The sequence below is a fragment of the Podarcis muralis genome, chromosome 7 (assembly GCF_964188315.1).
Source record: "Podarcis muralis chromosome 7, rPodMur119.hap1.1, whole genome shotgun sequence".
Taxonomy (NCBI): domain Eukaryota; kingdom Metazoa; phylum Chordata; class Lepidosauria; order Squamata; family Lacertidae; genus Podarcis; species Podarcis muralis.
Genome location: NC_135661.1, coordinates 17528726 through 17556710, shown reverse-complemented (window position 1 = coordinate 17556710; position 27985 = coordinate 17528726). Strand labels below are relative to the sequence as shown.

The 27985-nt window shown below is 46.1% G+C and overlaps 1 protein-coding gene and 1 pseudogene across 1 annotated transcript; both read left to right on the top strand.

Moving 5' to 3' along the window:
• The first annotated feature begins 3249 nt into the window (after positions 1–3249).
• Positions 3250–4521, top strand: LOC114602957 (actin-related protein T2-like). Its single transcript, XM_028741689.2, is given in 4 exon segments — positions 3250–3532; positions 3535–3644; positions 3646–3907; positions 3910–4521. Coding segments are annotated over 4 exon segments (1152 nt in total). The 3' UTR covers positions 4407–4521.
• Positions 4522–7175: 2654 nt separating this feature from the next.
• Positions 7176–8159, top strand: LOC114602572 (actin pseudogene; annotated as a pseudogene).
• The last annotated feature ends 19826 nt before the right edge of the window (positions 8160–27985 follow it).

The following is a 27985-nucleotide window of genomic DNA, read 5'->3' as shown; positions in this document are numbered from 1 at the left end:
AAAGGCCACAAACAGGTGCACTTCCCAAATATTTTCTTTTTTTAGAAAGAGATTCAGCTGTTGTCTCTTTGGATTTATTGGCTGGCCAAAATTTAAAAGAAAATAAAAAGAGAAACACACATTTGGATCATAGTGGCTTTTCATAGTTATCATTCTGTGTCTTCTGTGGTCTAATGCAAGGGTCAGCAAACTTTTTCAGCAGGGGGCCAGTCCACTGTCCCTCAGATCTTGTGGGGGACTGTACTATATTTTGTTTTTTGGGGGGGTGATGCAAGAGCACCACGAGCTCCAGTGGCTGCTTACCTGTGTCTTGCAAGCGGCAGGGGCTAGCAGTGGTGGGGTGGCGGCAGAGTGACGATGAGTGGTGTGTGAAAGGCCTCTGGAGAGGGGCTGCTTAAAATGACGGCCACTCAAGCACTGCTGCTGCTGGCACCAACAAAGCCCAGCCCCCTTCCTCCTCTAGGCAGGGCAGGGAGAAGCCAGGAGGTGGGAGGCAGGAGGAGGTGGCAGCGCCGTGTAAGGGAGAGGGAAAGAAATTACGTGCTGGTGATTCACGCGGTGATTCCCGGACCGTCCGCAGGCCGGATCCAGAAGGCAATCGGGCCTGATCTGCCCCTCGGCCCTTAGTTTGGCTACTCATGGTCTAATGGCTAAGATATGACTGAAAATAAGGGAGGGTGGCAGGCACTGGAAGGGGACCAAATTCAAAGAAATGTTTGTGGTCTATTTGTAAGAATCTGCTTTATAGCAAGTCAGATCATTGGTGCATCTTGCTCAGTATCTTCTACAAAGCCTGGCAGTGGCTTTCTAGGGTGTAGATGAGGAACATTCCCAGCCCAACCTGCCAAAGGCTTTAACATGTAAATCAGATTGTCACATAAGGCTAGTTGCAGGTTACAGGAATCAGCAGGTTCATAAGAGGTGAAACCCATTACTAAGTGCAAGCTAAGATGTTGATCCCACAAGCAATACCCACCGTACTGCATCTTCTTTTTTAAGCACAGAGTGGGCACAGCTCTTTGTGTGGCAAGTTGACTGGAGTTCCCAGACTGGGCAAGCAAACAGGCAGTCCTTGTGTTTGAATAGGTGACTTTTGCTCATGGTGGCATCTATGTGTCCATGACAGGGGAGGCAGCCGCAGACAGTTCAGTATCAGACTCACTTTCAACTATCTCTCCTAACCATCTCCTGAATGCTAAGAGGGGATGCTGATGGTGGCTCATGGGCAAGAGGCAACGGACTAGGTATATCAGGAAGGAAGGAATGGGACATTCCTCTGTTATCCCACTTTGGCCTTCGCTGGGGTCCAGATCTCCACTCCCTAACCTTCTTGGTCCTTCTCCTTGGTATCAGGCACCTCCTGTGGCTCTAATTTGACAACCTTCAACTCACTGGGACCTTCCCCTGGGTCTTCCAGCACTAACTCTGTATGTGCCTCCCACACCTCATCTGGATCTAACCACCCACTCTACAACACTTCCACAGACACATGACATCAATAGGACATCACACACACTGCTCTGAGCTCTCTTTGAAGATGGGTGAGGTAAACCAGTAATGAAAAGTACACATTCCAGTAATCCATGGACAACAATTGAGGGGGTCCTCTTTAAGATTTATCCCTGCCCTCCTGATATTCTCTTACTCCAGCTGGCATCTCCTGAAATTCTGCTACTTCCCTTGTTCTCCATTACCCACCCTTAAGACGCACATTATTTCTTCTTCTTTACCTGTCCTCAACGTCCCACTTAATCATGGGAAAGAGCAATGCTCCCCAATATATCAGATGTTTTAGACCACAACTCCCATCACCCCTGTGCAACTCTCATCCATCCTGCCCATTGACCATACTTGCTGCAGGGATGGGTATTGTAGTCCAACACATCTGGAAGGTGCTGTGTCAGAGGAAGACTGGACCAGATGTTCTAACCCTCTTCCTCTTTCATTCTTTTCCATGGCAAGCCCTGGGGCTGGGCTGGGCTGGGGCTGGAGGATGGAAGTTCATCCAGGGCCCCATGATGCTGCAGCACTGCCCACTTCCTTGCCTCTCCTAGTTCTCACCTCTGGCCTCATGAGTCTGAGAGTCAGGCAATTCCCGATAAACATTTATTTGGACTCCGTAGAAACTTGCGAAGTGAGAGCTGGACCATAAAGAAGGCAGATCACCGAAGAATTGATGCTTTTGAATTATGGTGTTGGAGGAGACTCTTGAGAGTCCCATGGACTGCAAGAAGATCAAACCTCTCCATTCTTAAGGAAATCAGCCCTGAGTGCTCACTGGAAGGACAGATCGTGAAGCTGAGGCTCCAATACTTTGGCCACCTCATGAGAAGAGAAGACTCCCTGGGAAAGACCCTGATGTTGGGAAAGATAGAGGGCACAAGGAGAAGGGGAAGACAGAGGATGAGATGGTTGGACAGTGTTCTCGAAGCTACCAGCATGAGTCTGACCAAACTGCGGGAGGCAGTGGAAGACAGGAGTGCCTGGCATGCTCTGGTCCATGGGGTCATGAAGAGTCGGACACGACTAAATGACTAAACAACAAGAAGAAACTTGCAGCACATCTTCCTCCTACCTGCACACAGAAAGCCTTATCTGTTTGGGGAAAGTGGGGGATTTGTGCTCTTTCAGCTTCTTCCATTTCCAGCTGCTGGATTTCAGGCTGATGGATTTGTGCTTCATCAGACATGAACACAGTATGGTGTGGATGCATCTTAATTATACACAAGTAAAAGTGCTCTTTTGATGCCACTCCCCTTCCCTGGGTTTATAGTCTAGGCACTCAGGAGACCAAACTTGCCTCCTCGCACATGGAGAAAGTCCTCGTTATTGTAATATGCATCAAAAATGTTTTCAAACTCATGAAGAGACTGATTAAACACCAAATGAATCAATCTAGCTGCATGCCTGAAAATTAAAGAAAGTTTTTTTAAAAGCATCATCATCAAATTGATAGCTAAACTAATAAGAGCAATTACGCAACTGCACACATAGAAGTTTTATCAATCTTCTGGTTTCCTAGAGACCACCAGACAATAACAGTGAGCAAACAATCACTAGCTGCCTTGCCATTGTTATGTAAACCAGTTGTCACTGATCTTAGTGGAGGGCTTTGCACCTTTTAGTGCTGACGCACTGTTTCAAGAATGAAGTTTGTTTCCTCCCTCTTGAGATGCCAAGAACATGTGCCTTTGAACCTTCGACGCCAGAAAGTGTTTGTGGTGCCATCTTCTCGGAAGCTAGTTTGAAATGGTCCACGAGAATGAGAAAAGTAAGTCCCGAGTCTTCAACAGCCAAGCTGTGATTATTGACAATGGATCTGGGTTGTGCAAGGCTGGGGTCTCGGGAGAAGTTGGCCCGCAGCATGTCATCGCTTCCGTCCTTGGGTGCCCCAAAAGCAAATTATCGCTCTCCAAAACCAGGCAAAAGGAATGCTATGTAGGCGATGAGGCCCAAGACAGGCGAGAAGTGTTGTCGTTGAGATATCCTATCGAGAGCGGCATCATTACTTCATGGGATGACATGGAGAAGATCTGAAGCACATCTATGACAAAGGGTTGGGAATCAATCAAAGCTTTGAGAGGCCTTTGCTAATGACGGAATCACCTCTAAATCCCAAGGAAGATCGAGCCAAACTCACTCAAGCTGATGTTTGAACACTTCAAGGTGCCTGCCTTTTACCTCTCTGTCCAGGCCATACCTATCTTCTATGCTTCAGCCCGCTATACTGGTATAGTGATGGACAGCGGTTTTGGGGTCACCCACGCAGTGCCAGTTTATGAGGGATATTGTTTGCCCCACGCCGTCACCAGGTTGGATATTGGTGGCAGAGACATCACTGAGTACTTGAGGGAATTACTTCTGGAAAACAGGCAATACTTCAGAAATTTCCCCGAAGGGAACAACATTGTGAAGACATCAAAGTGAAGTTGTGCTTCGTAGCCCTGGATGCCCACCATGAGCAGAACAAGAGGTCTGAGGACTACCCAAAGGAGTATGAACTTCCTGATGGCAACAGGATCAAAATTGGTGATGCTCTCTTCCTAGCTCCAGAGATCCTTTTCACACCCAGCAGCATTAAGAGAAGTGGGCAAGGCCTCCACAAAATGATTGCCAAGAGCATCAAAAAATGTGACCCCGCCATCCGCAGCATGCTCTATAGCAACGTGCTGCTCTCAGGAGGTTCCTCACTCTTTCCAGGGTTAGACGAGAGGGTCTTTAAAGGGCTCGAAGCTCAAGTCCCTCAAGGGGTTCCCATAAAGGTCATAGCACCCCCAGATCGGTGGTTCTCAACATGGATCGGGGCCTCCATCATTACATCCCTGAGCAGCTTCAAGCAAATGTGGGTCACTGCTTCTGACTATAGAGAGTTTGGACCAAATGTTGTCCAGAGAAGATGCTATTAAGGAGGACTTGGGATTTTGCATCACATACTATACCTGTAAACAACCATCAACAGCTACAGCTACTATAAAGCAATGCATTCACCTCTTTCAGAGGTTGAAATAAAAATGCCTTTGCAGGTTCTAACAAGTCACATGAGGTTTGTGTCAATCATTTCCTTGCCCGGTTGCCTTAAATATGGCTTGATTCCTCGTGGTCCTACCAGGGATGGGGTAGAAATTCATTCAGTCCGCATTCTGCTGTGGACCTGCCTAATTTCCTCACCTTGAATCCAATACGCAGCTCTCCTTTGAAATCCTCATTTCTTGGACCGTTGTGTTGCATTCTCCAACTCAAAAAAGGTATGCAAAAAAGAATATTAGGAAAATGTGATACAGAAAAATGTATATATTACTGAAACAGCATGTGAAGATGTTAGAGGACATTGCTTCCAAATGATTATTATTATTTATTAAATTTATTAGTCTTTTTTTTTTTGCCATGGCAACTTACAATATTTTAAGCAAAAAATGAACTCAAACAGACATTAAAAATGGCGTTAAAAATCTAAATGAAAATACTTTTTTAAAAAAAATAGATTAAAACATCCCACCCACCCAAGATAGCCATAGATAATTTGCCTGGTGCCTAAAGCTATGTAATGATGGCAACCAGGTGAGCCTCCCTGGGAAGAGCCTTCCACAAACAAGGAGCCACCACTGAAAAGGCCCATTTTCATGTTGCCACCCTCCACACCTCTTGCACATTTATTAGGAGAAAAACATGCAAAAATGAGCATTTGGGGTGAACTTGTTCTTCGTTTTTTAAAAAGCAAAGTGTTGTGGGAATATGTCAAACTGAACTAATGAATGGAAAAATGAAAAACTTATAGATTCTCCCACCCCTATGACCTTGAGTGGTCTGGGAATCCGACCTTGGAATGTAGTGATCATTCTTCCCTACTGCTCCCAGGAAAGAGTTTGGGTTCCTCTGCCCTTTGAATATCTCAAAAAGCCAGTCATATTAAAGTTTGGGAAAGGGGAACTGACTTGTGCGTGTGGCCCTGAACTGCAGCACAACGGTGGAGAACCTGTGAACCCTCCAGATGTTGTTGCCCTCCATCTCCCAGCAGCCCTAGCTAGCATAGCACATGGTCATGAGCTATGGGATTTGGAGTCCAACCACATCTGGAGGACTGCAGGTTCTCCATCCCCGAGTGTGCCATTATATCTGAACGAGACCAGTGCAGTTGGGTTGTATCCAATGTTAGTCCTACTCCAATTTAACTGATAGGTTTTTATAGACATGGGCAATTAATTACAATGGACTCATTCTTAGCTTTGTATCTTGCTTCGAAAGACAAGAGTCGTAATATCATTATAATGAGACTTAACTGGCGTACTAGGTGTGGAGAACTTCAGACTAAGGGCCAAACACAGCCCTCTAGGCCCCTCAGACCTCTTGTCTTCAAAACTCTCATTAGGCCACACCCCCTTCTCCCCAGGCCACACCCTTTCATTGGTCCTGTTTCACACCCTGTGTGTTTTGAATGGCTGGAAAATGTCATTGAGGTCTGATAATGTATTGTCTGGACAGAGGTGTGTGTGACTGTGTGTAGAAACTAGCCTGTACAAAGGTAAAATTGGATTTGTGGCTCTCCCAATTTTGACTCTGGCCCACCCACCTCTTGCATGTGTTCACCTCCCAAAGGTTGCACAGAAGTCCTGGGGCTCAAAAATGTTCCCTACTCCTAATACCATAAGTTTATCTGACCATAATATACATATCCTTTGGGGAAACATTGAACCAGTTGCTCTTCATTTACAAATGAAATAATTTTTGGTTACATCTAGCAAGGAGTCTGAATCATCACACTGATTTTAGGGATGGGTTTGTTTTGACCTTTAAAGTTGCTAGTAGCCAACTAAGTTCTACTCAGAGGAAATGTAGTGGAAATTGATGGACCCATATCATGACTTTGATTTCAATGGGTCTACCCTGAGTAGGATGAGCACTGGACACAACCCAAAAGGACATTTTCTTTATAATGCCTTTGCTTTGTAGGGTGAAATATAACTCTTCCACTGGTGTGCCATTTCACTGCCCCTTTTTGACATCACGGTGCATTTCTGATGTCACCTAAATGACCACCTCCATGTGGGCTGAACAGTGAAGGCAAGAATGAAAACAACTGTGTTGTGTTAGTGAGAGCTTTCCAAGCTGGTGTGGGAATTTCACAAGGGGTAAGACAATGGTTCATCCTCCATTCTTAACTGGGCATTTGTGAACAGAAAATCCTTACTGATATTCCAGGCTGTCTGGGAGGCAGAGACACCATGGTCCCCATGTCCATGGTGCTCTGAACCTTCCTTCTTGAGACGGGAATTGAAAAACGGCTGTTCGTCAACTCTGAACACCCATTTCTGATGCTCTTTGTCATCCAAAACCATCTTACAGTTTCTTGGAGGAGAATCTGTTTCCCGAAGCATATGCAACATGTTTGTATATTTAAAAAGCCACTAGAGGAACGGGAAAGGGGGGAAAGTTCCCTTTTTGTGACACTTAGAGATCTAGAATATTGATGGCCCAGTGTTCCATCCACAAAGAAAGACGGTAAAGTGGTTGAAAACCCTGCTCCTTCACTTTTGGGCATGTCTCACCACGCAAAGGCAGATCTTCCAGCCGTCATTATTGACAATGGGTCTGGGCTATGTAAGGCAGGGCTCTCTGGAGAGCAGGCACCAAGAACGGTTGTTGCTACAGTAGTCGGCTACCCCAAGTCGCAAGCGATCATGTTTGGTCCTGTCCAGAGGGAGTCTTATGTTGGCAAAGAAGCCCAAGCCAAGAGAGGTATCTTGGCTTTTAAATACCCTGTGGAACATGGAATAGTAACATCCTGGGATGACATGGAGAAGATCTGGAGGTACATCTACAGACGCGGGCTCAGAATAAGAGCCCATGAGAGACCCGTGCTGGTGACAGAGGCCCCCCTGAACCCAGTGCCAAACAGAGAAAAAATGACAGAGATCATGTTTGAGAACTTCCATGTACCTGCCATGTTTGTGGGCCTGCAGGCTTTGATGGCCCTCTATGCCTCCGCTCGCACAACAGGATTAGTCTTAGATAGTGGAGATGGCGTCACTCTGACTGTCCCCGTCTACAAAGGCCATTGTCTGCTTCATGCCATTTCCAGGATGAATTTTGCCGGCCGGGATATCACCAGGTACCTGACGACGCTTCTCTTAGAGAGTGGCCACAGCTTCTTGAGCTCTGCCGAGAAGGAGATAGTGAAGGACATCAAGGAGAACCTATGCTACGTAGCTTTAGATCCTGACTATCAAAAGGGCAAAACCTTGGTTCATAAATATATCCTCCCAGATGGAAACCCTGTCCAGATTGGAGACCAGCTCTTCAGAGCCCCAGAGTCCCTCTTTAAGCCAGCAGATGCAGGACTTTCAGCACCAGGAATTCACCAGATGATCTTGGACAGCATTTCCAACTGCGACGGGAGCATCCACCAGAGCATCTGGAGGAACGTGATCATGGCGGGTGGGTCCACACTCTTCTCTGGCCTAAGGGAACGGCTTCTGAAGGAGCTTCGAGCACTCGCGCCCAAAGGCATGCCGGCAAAGGTGGAAGCACCCGCAGATAGGATGCACTCTGTTTGGATTGGAGCGTCAGTGCTTACCAGCTTGGCTTCGTTTAGAGACATGTGGGTGACCCAGCAGGAGTACAAGGAGGTTGGCCCAACTGTATTGCAGAAGAAATGCTTCTGAGATGAATTAATGGCCAACTAGAAAAGGAGGAAAAAAACGACACACACACACACACACACACACACACACACACACAACCAACAACCAAAAAGAAAAATAGTCAATCGGAACAGCTGGGGAGTGGCTAGTAAAACTTTTCACAAAGGATCAATGTGTTGCAGTTTTATATAGCATGGTAAGAAAAGGTCCCTTGTGTGCTTGCTTAAAGAAAGACCCCTTGTTTGGTATATTTTTGACGACCCTGTTAAGTTGTTTTATATAAGCTGGGGAGGAGGGGAGTGTATTTAAAATGGCTAGAATGGCAAAATTGTTTGTTTGCCAGACTTTTAAACCCCAGAGAGTCAACCACCTTAGATTCTACAGTATGCCCACAGGGCCTTGGTTCTTTGCCATTCGCCATAAATATCCAGAGAACATAAAATGAACCAATAATGCAGAATGGGGTTTCGCTGAGCTTAGCCCCAAACATAAAGAGAGAGAGATTTGAATAGTATTATTGGAGAGTATTGCAATGCCTGATGTGAGCGACTCCCCCCCAAAAAAAACCTGTCGATTCAGAGCAGGGATGAAGAAACCTTTACAGTCTGAGGGCCATATCCCCTCATTGGCAAGCTTCTGGAGGCCGCATCCTTGTGGTGGGTGGGGCCAGAGGCAAAAAGTAGGTATGGCTCTTCTTTTCTTTGTACAGGGAAATCCAGAGGTTTCTGTGTACATCCCTAGCACATATACATACACCCAGTGCTGAGTTATCAAATAGGCAGAGTACGGACCAGTCTATGGGCCCCATACCCTTTAGGGGCTCCACACATCTTAGGGGCCACGTGACAACGGATCCAAATAATATTGATTTGGTCTTGAAAGAAAATTATGTGGGCGCCTGCTCTGCCTATTTGATAACCCGGCACTGGTAAGAAGCAGGGTCAGCATGGGGTATGGTCTGGAAAAGGGATTGTGGCTGGATAAGGGATGTGGCCTGGGGATGGACCTGAGGGGCCAGATCGAGAGGTTTAGAGGGCCACATTCATTTCCCCGCCTATCAAAGTTCCCCATCCCTGCTGAAAGTGACGTTTCAGAATGAAGAGATGAAGCATTTGGAAAGTGAAGGTTCAGTGACACACTTCATCGTACAGCCTCGAGGGCCAAGGTGAGCTCCGGGGCTGCTGCCTCACCAAGCTGATCAGTGCACCTTTGCCAGGGCTGTTATGAAATCTGATTCGGCGGCCGGCGGCCTTTTGTTCTCCTTCGGTGTGTTACGCTTTAGCAGCCCCGCTGGAAATGTGTAAACAAATGAGGTACAACTGTAGCCAGTTTAAATATTTTACAGCTCACTGACTTCCATATGAGAGGGGATTTACAGGAGTGTACGGGGCTCGACTCCTGCGCTGGTAATCGAACACAGAGGCAAATCCAAAACACACCACCTTGGAAATTTGACACAACGGAGGAGCTCGACACTGGAGTTGAGGGAAGACTTGGTTTTGCCTGCAAAAGTTCGGATGTAACGTACTCTCTGCACTCACACCTTGCTTAGGGGTTTCCCATAAGCATCTGGTTGGCCACTGCGAGAACAGGATGCTGTCCTAGATTGGCCATTGGCCTGGTCCCCTATTTTAATGTAGATCCCCTTCATTCCGTGGTGGCTGGTCCATTAGTGCCAACGGGGCATATCTCCACCAGTCTGTTCTCCTTGCTTACAACCAGCCTGGTGGGGAGGTTCATCAGCTTCCTCCTGCTTAGTCTCAGCGTTGCTCCTTGTAGAACTCAGAAGGGTTCAGAATGGACGGGACAAAATCAGATTCAGTTGTCTCTGCCTGCCACTGGCTCTGGTGCCACATACTGTGGACCTCGCCACTTTCTGCCCTGCTAGACCCAACGGGCACCAGCCATCACTGTCATCATTTCTTTCTTTTCTTTAATTTACCCCCTCCCTCCCCAAAAAGGTTCCTCAATATGAACACTATTGGATTTAGGACCTTGGTGGGTGGCCGCAGTCGTTGGAGGACAATAATTGACCTCCAGGGCATTTTGTGGTTTTTATACTGTGAGACCTGTGGGTATGGGGTGGTATGATAATAATAATACAGTGGTACCTTGGGATGCGAATGGGATCCATTCCAGAGTCCTGTTTGCATGCTGAACAGAACGTAAGACGCGTCTGCGCATGCACGGGTCACGTTTTGCCACTTCCATGCATGAACGTGATGTCATTTTGACTGTTTGCACATGCGCAAGCGGCAAAACCCGGAGGTAACGTGCTCCATTACTTCCGGGTCACTATGGAGCGCAACCCGAAAATACTTATCCTGAAGCGTATTTATCCCGAGGTATGACTGTAATGGACTGTAATGGAGGTATGACTGTAATGGACTGTAATGAGGGACGTGGGTGGCGCTGTGGGTAAAACCTCAGCGCCTAGGACTTGCCGATCGCATGGTCGGCGGTTCGAATCCCCGCGGCGGGGTGCGCTCCCGTCGCTCGGTCCCAGTGCCTGCCAACCTAGTAGTTCGAAAGCACCTCCGGGTGCAAGTAGATAAATAGGGACCGCTTACCAGCGGGAAGGTAAACGGCGTTCCGTGTGTGGCTCTGGCTCGCCAGATGCAGCTTGTCACGCTGGCCACGTGACCCGGAAGTGTCTCCGGACAGCGCTGGCCCCCGGCCTCTTGAGTGAGATGGGCGCACAACCCTAGAGTCTGGCAAGACTGGCCCGTACGGGCAGGGGTACCTTTACCTTTACCTTTATGACTGTAATAACAACAACAACAACAACAACAACAACAACAACAACAAAAATATTAATAACAACAATAACAACTGTTCATATCTGTGGCTGGGTGTCCCCAGATCCTAACCCTACACCACACTGGCTCTCATTCCTGCCAATGAACCTTTGCCTTGCTTCGGGAATGAAAGAATAACAAAATTCCCTCAAAGGGAAAGATGTGCGAAGGGTTGTTGTTTTTCAAGAAATTACGATGATTGAATATGAATATTTTACACACCCAAGTTCAAAACATTGTTTTTCTTGGATGCCTCTGCCGCCTTTCATTACAGAGCAACCTGACGTTGTATAACTGAGACATATCCCCTTTCACATCTGCGGGAAAAGGAAGGCTAATGAGTCTCAGGAAAGCTAACTCGCTGCATGTGTGGTGGCAGGGGCGGGGGGCAGAGAGGAGAGGCGACGGCACTCAAAAATGTTTCCAAATTAAATATATATGTATCTAATAGTTACATGTAACCACTTAATAAAACCTTGGTAGCAGAGAGGGACGCGGGTGGCGCTGTGGGTTAAACCACAGAGCCTAGGACTTGCTGATCAGAAGGTCGGTGGTTCGAATCCCTGCAACGGGGTGAGCTCCCATTGCTCGGTCCCTGCTCCTGCCAACCTAACAGTTCGAAAGCACATCAAAGCAGTGGCATAGCGTGGGGGTGCAGGGGGGGCCGGCAGCACCGGGTGCAACATCTGGGGTTAGGGCAAATCCACAGGTTAGGGGGCGCAAATCCACGGGTTAGGGGGCGCAAATTACTTGCCTTCCCCCGGGTGCTGACAACCCACGCTACGCCACTGCGTCAAAGTGCAAGTAGATAAATAGGGACCGCTCCGGCGGGAAGGTAAACGGCGTTTCTGTACACTTATCTGGTTCGCCAGCTTAGTCATGCAGCTTAGTCATGCTGGCCACATGACCTGGAAGCTGTACGCCGGCTCCCTCGGCCAATAAAGTGAGATGAGCGCTGCAACCCCAGAGTCGGTCACGACTGGACCTAATGGTCAGGGGTCCCTTTACCTTTACCTAGCAAAGAGTGGACCAAAACAAATGTGGAGCGCTGCTCAACGCACAGACCCCAGTAAGATCATAAGAAGAGCCAGGAGCCCATCTAATCCATCGTCCTGTTCTCACAATGGCCAACCAGATGCCTGAGCAACATCTGCAAGCAGCACCCAAACACAAGAGCAAGAGCTTCCCAGCAACTGGTATTCAGAAGCATTCCTGCCTCTGGCTGTGGAAGCAGAGCATCGTGATCCCAGAATACATCTCTTTACACTTGATTACTTTGATATGCATTTCCCATTTTATTACCATTCACCCAGTATTTGCTATTTCTACATAAGAAGAAGAATTCGCATCTCCCCACCACCAACCCTTGGGGATGATTTTGAGTCTCGCAGCAGAAGGGACGTAGCGCACTGTTAGAGCATATGCATGCATGTGGAATGCCTCTGGTTCAATCCCTGGTGTCTCCAGGTAGCGCTGGGAAACTCTCCTGTCTGGAACTGCAGAGACTGACTGCTAGTCAGTATAGACAAGGGATGAGAGACTTGTGTGGCCCTCCAGGTGTTTTTGGAGTCCCATCAGCCCCGGCCAGCTTGGCCAATGCTCAGGGGTGATAGGAGTTGCAGTCTAACAGCATCCCAAGCATCACAGGTTCCTGATCCCTGGTGTAGACCTTTGGTGTTCAACTGGTACAGACCTAAGACCCACCGCTGGTTCCCAGCCTGCAACACAGAACCCGTTTTCACAAATTCAGTTTTGATTTGTACTTCGCAGCACTAATAAGGCATTTTATTAATCCTAAAACGGCCATTCGCATGGCAATATGCATAGGGTTAGCATAGCGATACTTCTGAGTGAAAACAGGTGGTTTTTAAACTTGTTCTTAACCTGAAGACTGGGAAGCTGTTGAAAACCAGCGGTTTTTATAGAAAGGCTCACTCACAATGTTAGCGAGGGACCTGGGCTTGTGTGTTCTTCCAAATCCCATTCCACTGAAGGGAGATGCTAGAAAAAGGCTCTTGCCACTTGTGGAAATTGAGAAAACGTCTCCTCAGAAGAATGTGTTTTGGCCCAGCCCATACCCTCCGACATTTCTCTGATGAAAATAGGGACGTCCCAAGGAAAAGTGAGACATTCTCGGATCAAATCAGAAACCATGATGGCTTCTGTAAATTTGGGGCTGTCCCTGGAAAATAGAGACACTTGGAGGGCCTGCCAGCCACTACATATAGTGCCCCTTTCATTTGGTGAGCCTTAGCTGGAGTCCAACATGGCGGAAAAAGCTTTGTTGTGACCCACCTGGGATGGCCTCACAACCCACCTGTGGGTAGACAATACTGAGCCAGTCTGACTTGACATAAGGCAGTTTTCTGAGTTCCTGGTGCACCAGCCAAGGATGCCTCTCCAAAGCTGACAATATGAAGCAGGTGGTTGTCTGCTATTACCTTCAGTCCTGGACATATTTTGAACAGATTTGGTTTCAATCTGATAATGCAATCAGTTTGATCTGGGGTTGTTCAAGTCTTAACCCAAACAAGCCTCGTGTTATTGCAAACGTTTTGACCTCAGTTTTTGATCTCACAGGAAAGCAATGCGTCGTCAAAATGTGTGTGTGTGTGTGTTTGTTCGTGCGCGCGCACACATTAAATTCTCTCAGCCCCCCAGCCCCAGTAGCTCCAAACAGCACACACCATGAACATTGGAGACTAACCCTCTTTATGTTTTAACAGTCAAGTGGGAATTCTCCTGCTCTCAGCCTGTTCCAGCTGGCATTGTGCTTCATCGAAGCTCTAATATCAGTGTTGCCTGTAACATTTCCAACACTTTCAGGGACGGATTACGCAAAACTAAAACAGATCTTTCTGCTGTAGGGATTGCACAGCTGCTGATATTACAAATATTGCGGAGTGGGAAAGTCCCTTCTCGGCAAGAATTCATCCCATGCATGGTTCCCTTGACTGCCTGCCATTAAATATATCTCTATATTGGGAAAGCTCTTGATAGGGGAGCTCCCAAAAGCAGCAGATAGTGATTGAGCATGCCCAGCAGTTATGGAACACATGGCTGATGGATTTCTGGTGATGGGAAGACCCAGGGAGGTACCAGGGAGTATCCTATAAGGGGGCAAGAATCTAGCCAGCCAGCCATGAGCAGGAGCACTCCACACCGCAACACACACTAATACAGTACTACTACTAGCAGTAGCAATAGCGGTAATGAAATGATACAACTGGATAGCTCAGTTGGCTAGAGCATGGTGCTGATAACGCCAAGGTTGCAGGTTCAATCTCTGTATGGGACAGCTGCATATTCCTGCATTGCAGGGGGGTTGGACTTGATGATCCTCAGGGTCCCTCGCAACTCTATGATTCTATGAAATAAGTAATAGCAGGTGTGGTAGTAGCAGGCTGGGATGTGCACTTGCACACTGATCATGCCTCTTGCCTCCCTGGATGGAGGATACAGAGGAGCCTGTGAGTACTGTATTTTTCCATGTATAAGACTAGGTTTTTTAACCAAAAAATTGGGTTTAAAATTGGGGCTCGTCTTATACATGGGTAGTGCTGAGGGGTGTTTTCTTAATTTGGAGTCCCAAAAAATAGAGGGCATCTTATACATGGGGGCGTCTTATACGTGGAAAAATGCGGTATATGGAGAAACTGATTTACAGTGCAAAGGTAAGGTTGACATTTGTTGCTCCGCCCACTTGCTTCTAGTCCCACCCACCAGTGGCAAGTGGCCCCCAGAAGGTTTCTCTCAAAAGGGAATGTGGCTCTCAGGCTGCAAAGGGTTACCTTTCCTTGGTTTAATGCCGAAATAGATTTCCAAATAGGTTGGGGGGGGGAGGGCACACACCAATTTGGAAGGGGGGGAGAGAGAGAATCCCTGTCCCTGTCCTGTTATTCCTGTTGGTGTCTGGCATCAAGCAGGAGAAATCCCTGTGACTGATTGTGTACCAGAAAGCTTTGCTGGTTGCGCACAAATACTACACAAAGTGGGTTTTAAAAACCCAAAACAACAACAACAACAGAGGCTCCCTTCTTTATACTCCAGAAACAGTAGGTGGTTCAGCTGCTGATCTTCCCCCCCAACCCCCTTTACAACTAGGTAGAGCTTTTGTTCCTCTGCAAACCTTCTTTACACCATGCCAGTAAAGATGTGGCAGATGATATACTTTCCGAGTGACACCTTGGGCCTCCTGGAAAATAAAAACCTGCTTTAGACCTTCTGGGACAAATTCGTGGATTAATAACCTTTTTCCTCTGGAAAAAAAATGTTGACTTTTCCTGGCTTCGCATTCTGGGTGGTTGCCTTGAAAAGGTGTAGGTGGGGGGAAGGAGGCTAATAATAATTTTATTAAAAAACGCATTCCTATGTGCCAATGCCATCTCAGATGTGATTACAACTGTGGCTGAGCCAGTACATTACCCTCCGATATTGTAAAGATCCGTTTCCGACTCGAGACGAGAGCCGCTTGCATTTAAGTCACTTAAAAACAGCCGCATGGCTGATCTCACTCAATTACTTTTTAGAAACTTCCCAGTTCACTCTATTTAACTTTATACTATGGGGAAATGGAACTCTTTGTCCTGCTTCCTCTGACAGTATAAAAGGATGAAGTTGATGCAAAATGGCAACTGCAGCACAGTCAAGGGGATTTTTTCTCCCTTGTGCATTTGCAAATGGGGATCGTGTGGGGCTATGAAAATAAAAGTGGGGTTGGGGGGAAATAACCAAGAAATGAATTCAGGTGGTTTGTGAGCATCAGCCATACAACTCAGTCATAATGGAAGTCAGATTCCTCTGCTAGTATTTAAAAAGGTAAAGGGACCCCTGACCATTAGGTCCAGTCGTGACCAACTCTGGGGTTGCGGCGCTCATCTCGCTTTACTGGCCAAGGGAGCCGGCGTACAGCTTCCGGGTCATGTGGCCAGCATGACTAAGCCACTTCTGGAGAACCAGAGCAGCGCACGGAAACGCCGTTTACCTTCCCGCCAGAGTGGTACCTATTTATCTACTTGCACTTTGACATGCTTTCGAACTGCTAGGTTGGCAGGAGCAGGGACCGAGCAACGGGAGCTCACCCAGTCGCAGGGATTTGAACTGCCGACCTTCTGATCGGCAAGTCCTAGGCTCTGTGGATTAACCCACAGCACCACCTGCATCCTGCTAGTATTTAGGGATGGGAAAATCTGTCAATTTCTGCTTCTCATTCTTCAAATCGTCTTTCTTCCATTTATAGTTCACCTTTCATCCAAAGGAACTCTAAATGTCCAGGGTTGGTGGCTAATGGCCAGGGGTGATGGGAGTTGTAGTCCAACAACCTCTGGAGATGCCACAGGTTGCCCACATGTGAACTACAATTTGTTTTACTAGCTCTTTCTCTCTTACTGTGTTTCCAAACGTTAGGACAGTTCACCTGGTGCTTCAGCAATGGGACCAAATGCTTATAGGATGGTGTCCTGATTGCTGGGGATCTCTCTGTACATTGGAATGAGATGCCCATCAGGGGCTTGGAGAAGATGTAGTTGAAGATTAGGAGGGTGGGAATAGTAATTGGCATTTGAGACAAGATTGGGAGGGGAAGAAGCAAAACCCCTAGTGGAGCAGGGTCTCTCATTTTGGGGTGAACGTGGACTAGAAGATGTGCCACCTTGGTAGTAGAAGGCTGTCCTGAATGTCTTCACTCATACTCTGCTCCTGGTCAATCAAGTAAACATCACAAACTCCTCCAGAGCTCCATACCCTCCAACATTTCTCTGATGAGAATAGGACCATCCTAAGGAAAAGTGGGTCATTGCAGGATCAAATCAGAAACCTGGATGGCTTCTGTAAATCCAGGACTGTCCCTGGAAAATAAGGACATTTGGAGGATCTGGGTTCTTTAGTGCAAAATTAATTAATCTTCATTGAGCTGCACCAGGAATGTTTCACTGCTTAGAGAAGTAGAGTGTAAAAGTCTGTAATTTATGTACTGGCAGTTTTCTTTTTTTCAAATTTTTTTATTGGTTTTCCAAATTTTAAACAAACATAAAAGAAAACATTACATTATTAAAAAGACAAACAAACAAACATGTATCCTAGCTGTTAAAATCCCAATTTAGTTATCATTGTTAGGTGCCTTCCTCAGATCCCCCCAAACTGAGTTTCCATAAATCTCATTGTAGCAGTTTTCCAATATCCACTTTCAAACAAATTTAACTTATTCAAATTACCAACTTAATATCTTTTTAATATGTACTGGCAGTTTTTGAGGTGAGGTGCTCATTCAGCTCCCTTTCTTGACTCCCCAGCATGTACCTACTTCATGCCAAAAGTACATGGCCATGACTCGGTGGTTAGAACATCTGCTTCGCTTGCAAAAAAAATTGGGTCAATCCCTGGCATCTCCAGGTAAGGGTTAGCGGGAGCTCCTATCTGAAATTCTAGAGAGCCAGTGCCTGCCCCTTTAAGTGAGTCCTGATTTGCACCAGCAAGGGATTATAAGAGGCTACACCTGTGGGAGAAGGATGACCAGGCACTTTCATTTGTCTGCCTGATGGAGCTCAGCTGCTGCATCTCTAGCAGAATGAAGGGTGTGGAGGCAGACACAGAGTTTAGAAAAAGCCTCAAGGCCTTGTCAAGAAAGAGGAGAAGCTCAGTAGAGAGAGGTAAGAGGCAGACTATAATAGCTGAATGAGCCTCAGGTCTTCTTCTCGATGGGGCTAAGGAAGGAATATAAGCACCCTATGTTTATCCAGTTTCCTTGATAAGTTTCCATGTGAGACTTAAGAGTTCTGGACTTAAGCCTGCCTAGGCCAAAGGCATTGAGGCAAGGCATTTCTGCAATCTTTTTGAAGAGCTCCCCATACCCCACTATCCCTGAAATGACTCAGAGAATTGGCAGGGGTGGACTTCAGTAATTTTCCATAATAAGGTGCCCCATGTGAGGCAGAAGATTGGCACTCCCAAATGGATCTTCTCAATTACGGAGCTTCTCAATTTTGTGCCCCCTTGGCTCAGTGTTCTGTGCGAGGGAGCCACCCACACTGCCCTAAATCTGGTGCTAGAATTGGATTGCCTCTAGGATCTGGGGATTTATTCCTGAGGAGACTGGAGTGGACAAGGGAGCCTTGGAAGTTCTGGAAGGAGGCATTACTCTGAAGTAGCCACCCTGGAGAGGAAGTTGCCGAAAGACCTCCAGGATGTGGGCAGAAGCAAGTTCATGGAGCAGCTTTCCTGAATCTGAGTGTTCCTTACAACAGACCTAGAAGTAAGTTGGTACTTTCTTTTAAACACAAACACACCCTTCAGTTAGGTGTGACCCATGTAAGATACATAGTATGCCTTCTTTTTTATGTGACCCTGGGGTACAACACACAAGCAAATCTGCACATTGAACCATCTTGTTAAATGGTGCTGGAGTTGTGAAACCTCTGGCCATGATTGGCTGAGCTGGTGCGGCAATGAGGTAAAATGTGTGGGCATTCTGACTGTCCAGGGAACAAAGCTTTCAGAATGTTTACAGTGTAGCTTCTGTTAGGGAAGAGGATAGTTAGTCTAGTAGAGATTAAGAGCAGAATTTTGGAGCTCTGGCTTAGGTTGAGGAAAGACCCTGGGAACCAGGAAAACAGAAAAGCAATGTATTCATGGGTATGAAATGTTGATGGAGGGAGGAAACAGTTGGGCAAGGTGATTATATTCAAGCTGTTCTTGTGAGCATCTATGACACATTATGCTGGGAACAGGATACTGAGGCTCTGTGGATCTTTGTTCTGATGCAACAGGGCTGTTTAAAAATATTTTCCCTTAGCTATCAGCAAATTGAAAGGCTACATATTTATTTATAACTTGGTATCAGTTGAAATCATGAGTTAATGTGCTATGGCTATGGTATAAAGCAGAGATGGTGAACAGAATATTGTCAGAGATGAATCCAGAATTTGACCAATCCTGTCTGGGTCACTTTTGACTGATGGGCGGGGCTGGCCGCCTGCTGAACACCTAATATCGTGTGATTTAAATTTCAAGCTGTGGTTGAAAAGGACACTCTTCTTTTGCAGCTTGAAGTTAGTGGTTTTTGAGTTTGTCACCCTCCATGGTGATAAGAAAAAGGTGACAAGGTCATCAAATTCAGAAAGCACTGAATTCAAGTCACCGCTGAAAATGAAGTTTCTGGAGCCTGCTCAGAGTACTGAATTCTTCCTTTTGAATTTGATACCATGGCATTACCTCCCCAGCACCTGATGCCAGGTGGGCATGGCATTGCCAAAGCAATCTCATGGGCCAAACTGGGAGTCCTGCCAAGCATACAAGTCTACTGTACTGAAGCTCAGCAGTTCTGGGTGTGGACAGTGTCTGTTTATAAAACCATCTTGGAGTCTCATGTAGGCTCTTTGGCTTTTTATCCTGGAAGAAAGTTATCATATAAATAAAATGGGTTCTTGCCAACTAAGAGATGACCTAACCTGGGGAGAAAACAGCAAAGACCTGATGAAGAGAGCACAGCAGAGGTTATATTTTCTGAGACTCCTCCGGAAAAACAATCTCTCAAAGGACCTGTTGATGGCATTTTACCATTGTACTGTGGAGAGTGTATTAACTTATGGTCTCTGTGTGTGGTTTGGGAGCTGCACGGTCAGGGGAAAAACAATGCTGTCCAGGGTTGTAAAGACTGCGGAGAGAATAATTGGGTACACTCTTCCCACCTTGAATCACATCTATGCTTCCAGGTGCCATAAGAAAGCTGCAGAGATAGCGCAGGATAGTGCACACCCTGGAAATGATCTTTCAGCTTCTGCCTTCTGGAAGAAGGTACAGGGTTATAAAGACTAGGACTAGCCGCCTGAGAAACAGTTTCTACCCAAATGAGATTTTGGTTTTAAACATATTGTAAGGAATCTGTATGGGAGTATATTCTATTTAAAAATGGGTATCAGAGTTTTTAGGGGGCTAACCAGGTTGGGATAGCTGGGATAGCAGGCTTGTTGGGTTTTGGTTGTGGTTTTTTTAAAAAGATATTTATTAGAATTTTACAAAATGAAAAAAGAAAAAAGAAAAACACAAAATAAAAATAGATAAAAAAACAATTCCATCTTTCCATCACTTTCTTTCATTTGCTTATTTCCCGGACCTCCTCACACCTCCCTTTTTGTATTCCAGTTCAATTTGTTAGTTCAGCAAATCCCCTCTTTGTTTATCCTAATCTTTAATCTTAAAATAATGTAACATTAAATTTTTGTCTGTTAATAGCCCATTTTTTTCATACTCCTAGGCTTGTTGGGTTTTGAATGTCATATGTAGATTTTTCCATTTCGTTGTTCTGTATGGGACAATGACAATAAAGATTATTGTATTGTATCATATTGTATCATATCGTATCATAAGTTATACATGAAGTAGACTTCTCCCTCCTGAGTTAGTGATATCCATTAACTTCAGTGGACCTGTTCTGGGTAGGTCTAACATTAAGTCCAACCCAATGATAAAGAGACAAAATAAATGATACTGGTGGTTGGGGATAATTCTCAGAGTAGCAAGAGGTGGGAAAGACCTCTGCATGAGACCTTGGGGTACTGCTACCAGTCTGAGTTGACAATACTAGGTGACAATGGAAAAATAGAATCACCTGGCATAATGAGGCAGCTTCCAGTGCTCCTCTGAGTTCACTTGGTGGCATTAATGACTCTCTCTCTCTAAGCCTCAGCTGCACAGTCTACATTATGGGGGTAATAACACTGACCTATCTTGCAGAGTTAGGGGCAAGGATTACTGATACATGTCAAGAGCTTTCAGCCTTTGAGAGTGCTATCTGAAATGCCCTGCAGGTTTCCACAGCCTCCTTCAATCAACTCGGTAGCTAGAGTCATTGAAGAAGATACAGCTTGATGGGAATCAGGCATGGCTGGGGGGTGGGGGCAGGGAGGTATTAAAAGGATCCCCTCCTCCGCCTGGGTTTTCTGGAGCAGGGCAGCCCTCCCTGAGGTCTCCCGATAGCCCAACATGATTGATTGCATCTTCTTTAAGGTCACGTCTAAGAGTCTTTGGCCTCAGGGTGTTCCTGGTTTCTGCCCTTTCCTGGCTGGCTGGCTAGCCAGCCTGAGCCTCCAGACGTAGATTGCTTCTCTTCCTATTGGAAAAGTGATTTGTTGTCAAAGAAAGAGGAGCATTGACCTGGGCTGATTAAAGAGGAGAGGGGGTTGGTGGGAAAAGAAAAAAGCTGAAGGTTTTGTAAGTAGGTAGGCAACCTGTACGGGTGAGAAGAGAGGTGTATGGCTTGACTGGTCGATTGATGGAATTGCACACCTTCTGGTGAGCAAGCCTCTGTGCACCCACATTTCATTCTTTCACCCTTTGCTTCCAGGTCTGTTGAGCACAGGCTTCCTTTGCCCCCTGTCCTCAGCCTGAGATGCTTTGGTGGTTCTTCATGTAGACAGGTGTAAGGGTTGACAAAGGGGATTAGAGTAATGGCTGCTCATTCACATAGCTGCTGAAGGAAAGGGTCGCAGGGCCAGTGGGAGACCAATGTTTTGCAGGAAAAATACCCTAGGTTCTGTCTCCCCTAGTGCAGCCAATAGACTCCTGTTTGAAGACCTACAGCCAGTCAGTTTAGCCCAGTGATGGGGAAGCTTCTGTAGCTCGGGGGCCTCATTCTGTCATGGGCCATGAGCCAGTGGTGGGAGGGGCTGGAGGCAAAAGTGGGTGGAGCAACGGATGTGACGCTTGCTTTTTGCGTAGCTGGGATGCAGCCTATTGGGCAAGCTCAGAGCACACAGGAAGAGGCTTGCTAGGTCAGGCCAAAGGCCCATCTAGACCAGCATCCATTATGGGAAAGCTGAAAGCAGGACCTGAGCACAACGGGGCTCTCCCCACTTTCAATTCCCAGGAGCTAATGATCAGAAGCATACTGACTGCAATACAGTGGTACCTCAGGTTACAGATGCTTCAGGTCACAGACTCCGCTAACCCAGAAATAGTACCTCGGTTAAGAACTTTGCTTCAGGATGAGAACAGAAATCGTGCTCCGGTGGCGCATCGGCAGCAGGAGGCCCCATTAGCTAAAGTGGTGCTTCAGGTTAAGAACAGTTTCAGGTTAAGAACGGACCTCCGGAACGAATTAAGTTCTTAACCCGAGGTACCACTGTAGTGGAAATAGAGCCTAGCTATCACATGGCTAATAGCCACTGATAGCCACCTAATTGGGTGGCTCTGAAACAGGGTTGGAGCAATTCATGGAGGGTGAAGCTTATCACAACATCCTATGGGGCTGAATTCCATATTTAAACTATGTGCTGTGTGAAAGTCCTTTCTTTTGTCTGTCCTGAATCTTCTATCATTTAGCTTAATTGGATGACCCAGGGTTCTAATAATATGAGATGTGGAGGAAAATTTTCTCTTTTTCCATATCCACCACATCATGGATACTTTATACATGTACACACACACACACTGCTCATCTCTTTTCTGAACTCAAAGCCCCAAATGTTTTGCCCTTTCCTCATAGGGGAATTCAAAAGACAATACACCTAAGAAATAAGTGGATTTGTTTTCTTAAATAAGATAGTTGTAGCAAGAGCAGTACAGTGGTACCTTGGGTTACATACGCTTCAGGTTACATACGCTTCAGGTTACAGACTCCCCTAACCCAGAAATAGAACCTCGGGTTAAGAACTTTGCTTCAGGAGGAGAACAGAAATCGTGCTCCAGTGGCACGGCAGCAGCAGGAGGCCCCATTAGCTAAAGTGGTTCTTCAGGTTAAGAACAGTTTCAGGTTAAGAACGGACCTCCGGAACAAATTAAGTACTTAACCTGAGGTACCACTGTATTGGCCAAGCTTTGGAGACAGACACACTGCATAATCCCATGTAAAACCTACGTTCTATGGATCTTACTAGCCCAAAAGGATTCATAGGGTTGCAGCCTCTCCCCTTCACGTTGAATCCAATGTGATGTGCTTTCAAAGAGATGTTCATAGGAGAACGTGATCCGGGGCCCTTCACACATTGGCTTTTGCAGAAAACCCTCCTGAAATGATTGACGTCTGACGTTAGAAGATGCGAGTGACTAATACATAATTGCAGGTATGTTACCAGCCATCAAGGAAATGGATCTGGCTGCGACTTCTTGTCAAGTGTACAATTGGTGGCAGACCCTGGTTTCTGACTGTGTAACATGTGCAGTGCTATGATTAAGATAATTACGAAAGAAAGGGGGTTCATTACATTATGAGACTAAGCCATCTCTTTAGTGTGCTTGCTCAGAAAGAAAGCTCCTTTTCCAGGGCGGGGGTGGGGAACCTCAGGTGTGGGGGTCAAATATGACCCCCCAAGCCCCTCCCTCTGTCCCCTGGAACTCTCCCCACCCAAGCACACACCCCAACTAGCCCAGCTCCACCCTCTCCTTCAATGGCTTGGCAGGGCTCGAATGAATCCTTGAACTCTGACAAAGGCTGTGAGCACACCATCCTTTTAAAGCACCCACCCTCCTGTGAAAGAATCCTTGAAATGGTAGCTTAGCCCACACAGAGCTATAATTCCCAGTACTTAACCAAACTACAGTTCCCAGGATTATTGAGGAGGCGTGTGCACTTTCATTGTATGGTGTGCACACAATCAATGCCTCTTGTTCCCCTGGATGGAGATGAGGGGTATGTGTTTGTGTAGGAACTAGCTTATTGTACAGAGGTAAAATAATAATTAATAATAATAATAATAATAATAATAATAATAATAATAATAATAATTTTATTATTTGTACCTCGCCCACTCTGGGCGGCTTCCAAGAAAGATGAAAAATACATTAAAATTTCACACATTAAAAACTTCCTTGAACAGGGCTGCCTTCAGATGTCTTATAAATGTTAGGTAGCTGTTTTTGTCTTTGACATCTGATGGGAGGGCCTTTCGCGTGGTGGGCGCCACTACCTAGAAGGCCCTCTGCCTGGTTCCCTGTAGCTTTGCTTCTCACAGTGAGGGAACCGCCAGAAGGCCCTCGGCGCTGGACCTCAGCGTCCGGGCAGATTGATGGGGGTGGAGACGCTCCTTCAGGTATCCATTGCTCCACCAACTTTTGCCCCGGCCCCTCCAGCCACTGGCATGTGGCCCTGAAGGCATGTGTCTTTGGGGCTGCAATTGGTTCTCCATCCTGTGCTAGGAAATAAACACCACTAGACATAGTGGGACCTGCTTCGGAGTAAACACAGAGTTGTGCTTGTTGTCCCACTGAGTCCAATGAGATTTAATCTTGAGAAACTATACATGGGATGGCAGGAAGAAAGCCTGGCTCAATTGCATGTTTGGGAGCAGGTTCCACTGAATTCAATAGGTCATATTCCCAAGAAAATATATGTAAGATTTCAGTGACTTCTGTCCAGGTATAACACATTATATCCATGAAAAAATGCATGTCTTGATTTAAAAATAGATTTTATTCAACATTGAACTTTGGTACATACAAATGCAAACATGATATTTGTGGGCTTTGCATTATTTAATGAACTGTAATCAAAATGAGCATGGCTGTTAACTGTCTGGATCATGTGTCAAGCTTAGCGCATGGGATTTACTGTGTGTTACCATTTATAATTTGAAAATAGTGAAAGAAAATGATGGGGTGGGGAGAGAAAATAAGTGACGATAGTTCAGCTAAAATAAACTGGATCCTTTTTAAAGGGGGCGGGGTAATAAAGACGTCCTATGCTTAAAAGATCAACTTCTTTGTCAAACTGAACCAATAGAAGACTGCAGAGTGGGTTAAACAGGAACACAAGAAACTGCCTTATCTGACCACATGGGCGTAGCCAAGATCCACAAAAATTATTGAAAAGCATTGAAAGTACTCGATTTACTTAGGTTCTGCCCCACCCCTGGAGAAACCTGCCCCCTCCTACCAAAGCCTTTGGAAGTATATTTACCCATGAATTCCCCCAAAATGCTCAACACCTTGGCTGCCCCCCAGCAAAAAAAAAATCCTAGCTAGGCCCATGTACAGTGGTACCTCAGATTAAGTACTTAATTCGTTCCAGAGGTCCGTACTTAACCTGAAACTGTTCTTAACCTGAAGCACCACTTTAGCTAATGGGGCCTCCTGCTGCCGCCGCACAATTTCTGTTCTCATCCTGAAGCAAAGTTCTTAACCCGAGGTACTATTTCTGGGTTAGCGGTGTCTGTAACCTGAAGCGTATGTAACCTGAAGCGTATGTAACCTGAGGTACCACTGTATAACCATTGGATCATCTGGTTCAGTATTGTCTACTTTGACTGGCAGTGGCTCTCCAGGCTTTCAAACATGAGTCTCTCCTAGCTTGACCTGGAGGTTTAGGTTGTGGGGAGACTGGACCCGGGACCTTTCGCATGCAAAGCAGATGCTTTGGGGAATGGAAGTTTCTGTCCATTTCCATGCTCTCTATTTGAACTTCTTCCAATCTTAAATCCAGTTCTTTACATCTCCACCACATTTAGATTTTTCTTTAAAAGAAAAATCCTTTTGAAAACTCATCCACAATTTAGAGCGAAGCTCTTTTTAAAAAATTCATTTTTGCTTGGAGTTTTTACCAGTCTACACATTTGGGCAAGCGGTCTTTTTTTAACCGAATGCATTTTTGTATTTTCACAAATCAATGCTTCTATATACACCCTTTACCCTGGCATGTGGATTTCAGTGGACATAGTTGGAATACTGCATCACGAAATTCGGATCAGGGTGAGTTTTGAAGGATGGTTGTGTTTTGGTTCTCACCTTGTTTCAGAAACTGCCAGTGTGATGGACTCAAATTTAGATGTGGACTGAATCAAACTTCTCCCCACGTCGGATTCTTCCTCTGGAGCTAAGGAAAGCTTTCCAAAATGGGCCCTTTCCATTTTAGACAATCCAACCCTTTAACCTCCCCATCCTTGGCTATTTTCTCTCTCTGATATTGTCACATTGTAAATGAAAGAGTACTACTGATATTCACAATATCCATGGGGGAAGATGATCTTCCTTTTCAAAATATTTCCCATCCAAGGAGGTTTCCCCCCTCTCTCATTTTCTGAGAAATCTCAAAAGTACTTCTCCATTCGCATGTTTCTAGTCTTCCCTCCCCCCCCCACACCCATCCTGTCTACAGCACTCTCCTCCAGTGAATCAGAGCTTACTGCAAAATCACCTCACACCCCATAAGTTCTTCCTCCACCTCTCTTGAATTATGCCTCTAACCAGCTTGCGTTTGAGAGTTTCATTGTGTCTTAAATGAATAAAATATGTTGCCAGCCCATCAGAGACTTGTGCTCCACTCACCTTGGAACCAAGGGGAGTTAATCAGAAGCTGTACCCCCCTTCCCTCACCCCCCAATTCCACACTTCTGTTTTTTAGAAAGAAAGGGAAAGTGGGGGGGAGGGAGGAACTTTCATGTTTATCATTCATTTTTGATCATCCCTATTTTCTGGTACATAATGAGGGGGGCATTGCTTTTTAGATGTGCAAAACAGAATATCCTTTGCATGCACTTACGGTGCAAAAGGGATGTATTTTTTAAAAAAGGTAGAAACACATTGGAAAGCCACGGTCCTAACTATTAGGGCTGTTGAAAGCTGAAAACATTTGGGTCTTTGTTTCTTTAGGGGAAAGATACAATCCTATAGGTGCCCGTTTGATTTCAATGGGGCGAGCTCCTTTTTCAGCCTAAGGGCCACATTGCCTTCCAGAAAACCTTTTGGGAGCCAAATGCCCAAAGTAGGTAGAGCAAAGAATGTCAGTTTCACCATCATCCAGTCTTTATTTGGTTTCATAAAACCCACATACCACTTGAGAGTGAGAAAAAAAGACCTCGGCGTGATTTACAAATATAAGAAAACAGTAAGCAATTAAAAACAGCTATTTAAAACATTAAGAAATAATTAAATTCAAAAGTAGGCTAGAAACAGATTTAAACAGGAGTCTCTCCCAGCCTTACCCAGAGATGCTTGCTGGGATTGAACCCGCGGCCATCTGCATGCAAAGCAGATGCTCTGCCACTGAGCCGCACCACACCCTTTGCCCTTCAGCCTGTGGCCCTCTGCCTAATGCCACTGCTGTTCGGATAGTGGGCCAAGTCGAGCCCTGCTCCCTCCCTCTTAGTTTGAGTGGTATTTAACATTCTTGTATTTGGTTTTCGGCTGCTGCTAAGAACTGTTCCATTCGCCGCTTCTCATTTGTGGGCTTTACTGCGCTTTTCATTTGAAGTTTGTGATGTTTAATTTGGATAGGGTACTTTTATTGTTTTGGTGATGGTTTGTAAGTTGCCTTGAGGGCGTTTACAATGAAAGGTGGGATAAATAAAACATGGGGTGTGTGTGTGTGTGTGTTTGAAGCAAGTAAACCGAGGTACAAATTCATTTCAGAACAGGGGGGAAATCCGTTTGTTCCCAAACAAAAAAAGGAACCAGAACGATTCTGAGCCGCACTGAGGATTCATATCTGCCAGAAGTGGGATGTTGCACCAGTGGAGGCTGGTCCATTAGGGAAACTGAGGCACTGCTCCACCCACTTCAGTCTGCCCTCAGCCAGCTCCTACCTGCCTGCCTTCCTATTTGCAACCAGTCCAGGGGGTGGCACTATGCATCAGCTTCCCGCTCCTTAGTCTTGGTGTTGCCCTTGCAGAACTCAACAGTGAGGAGGAAGAGGATGGGAACAAAGCCAGAAGTTATCTTTGCCTCTTGTTGGCAAGTCATAATGGGTACCACCAGCCTCCACTTCCCTATGCCACCAATAGCAGCTAGGACTGTGTGGATTTTGACAGTCACCTTCACCCTAAGGCCCAGGACATTATGTTGTTCTGGGGCTCTTCTGGAGCCCCAAGACCTTCTGCTATCTGCAGATGAAATGGTGGCCTCAACAGATGGGTGACCTTTGTGTGGGGGTGTGGCATCTACCATGTGCTTTCCTCCAAATTTCATGGAGCAGTGAAATGCCCAGGGCATCTGGGATGGAGAAACTTGACTGCTCAGCTCAGCACTTTTTCATGCAGCACGTCGTTGAACTACAGAACTCGCTCCCACAGGAGGCTGTGATGGTGGACACCAACTTAGATGACTTTAAAAGAGGGCCAGACGTAT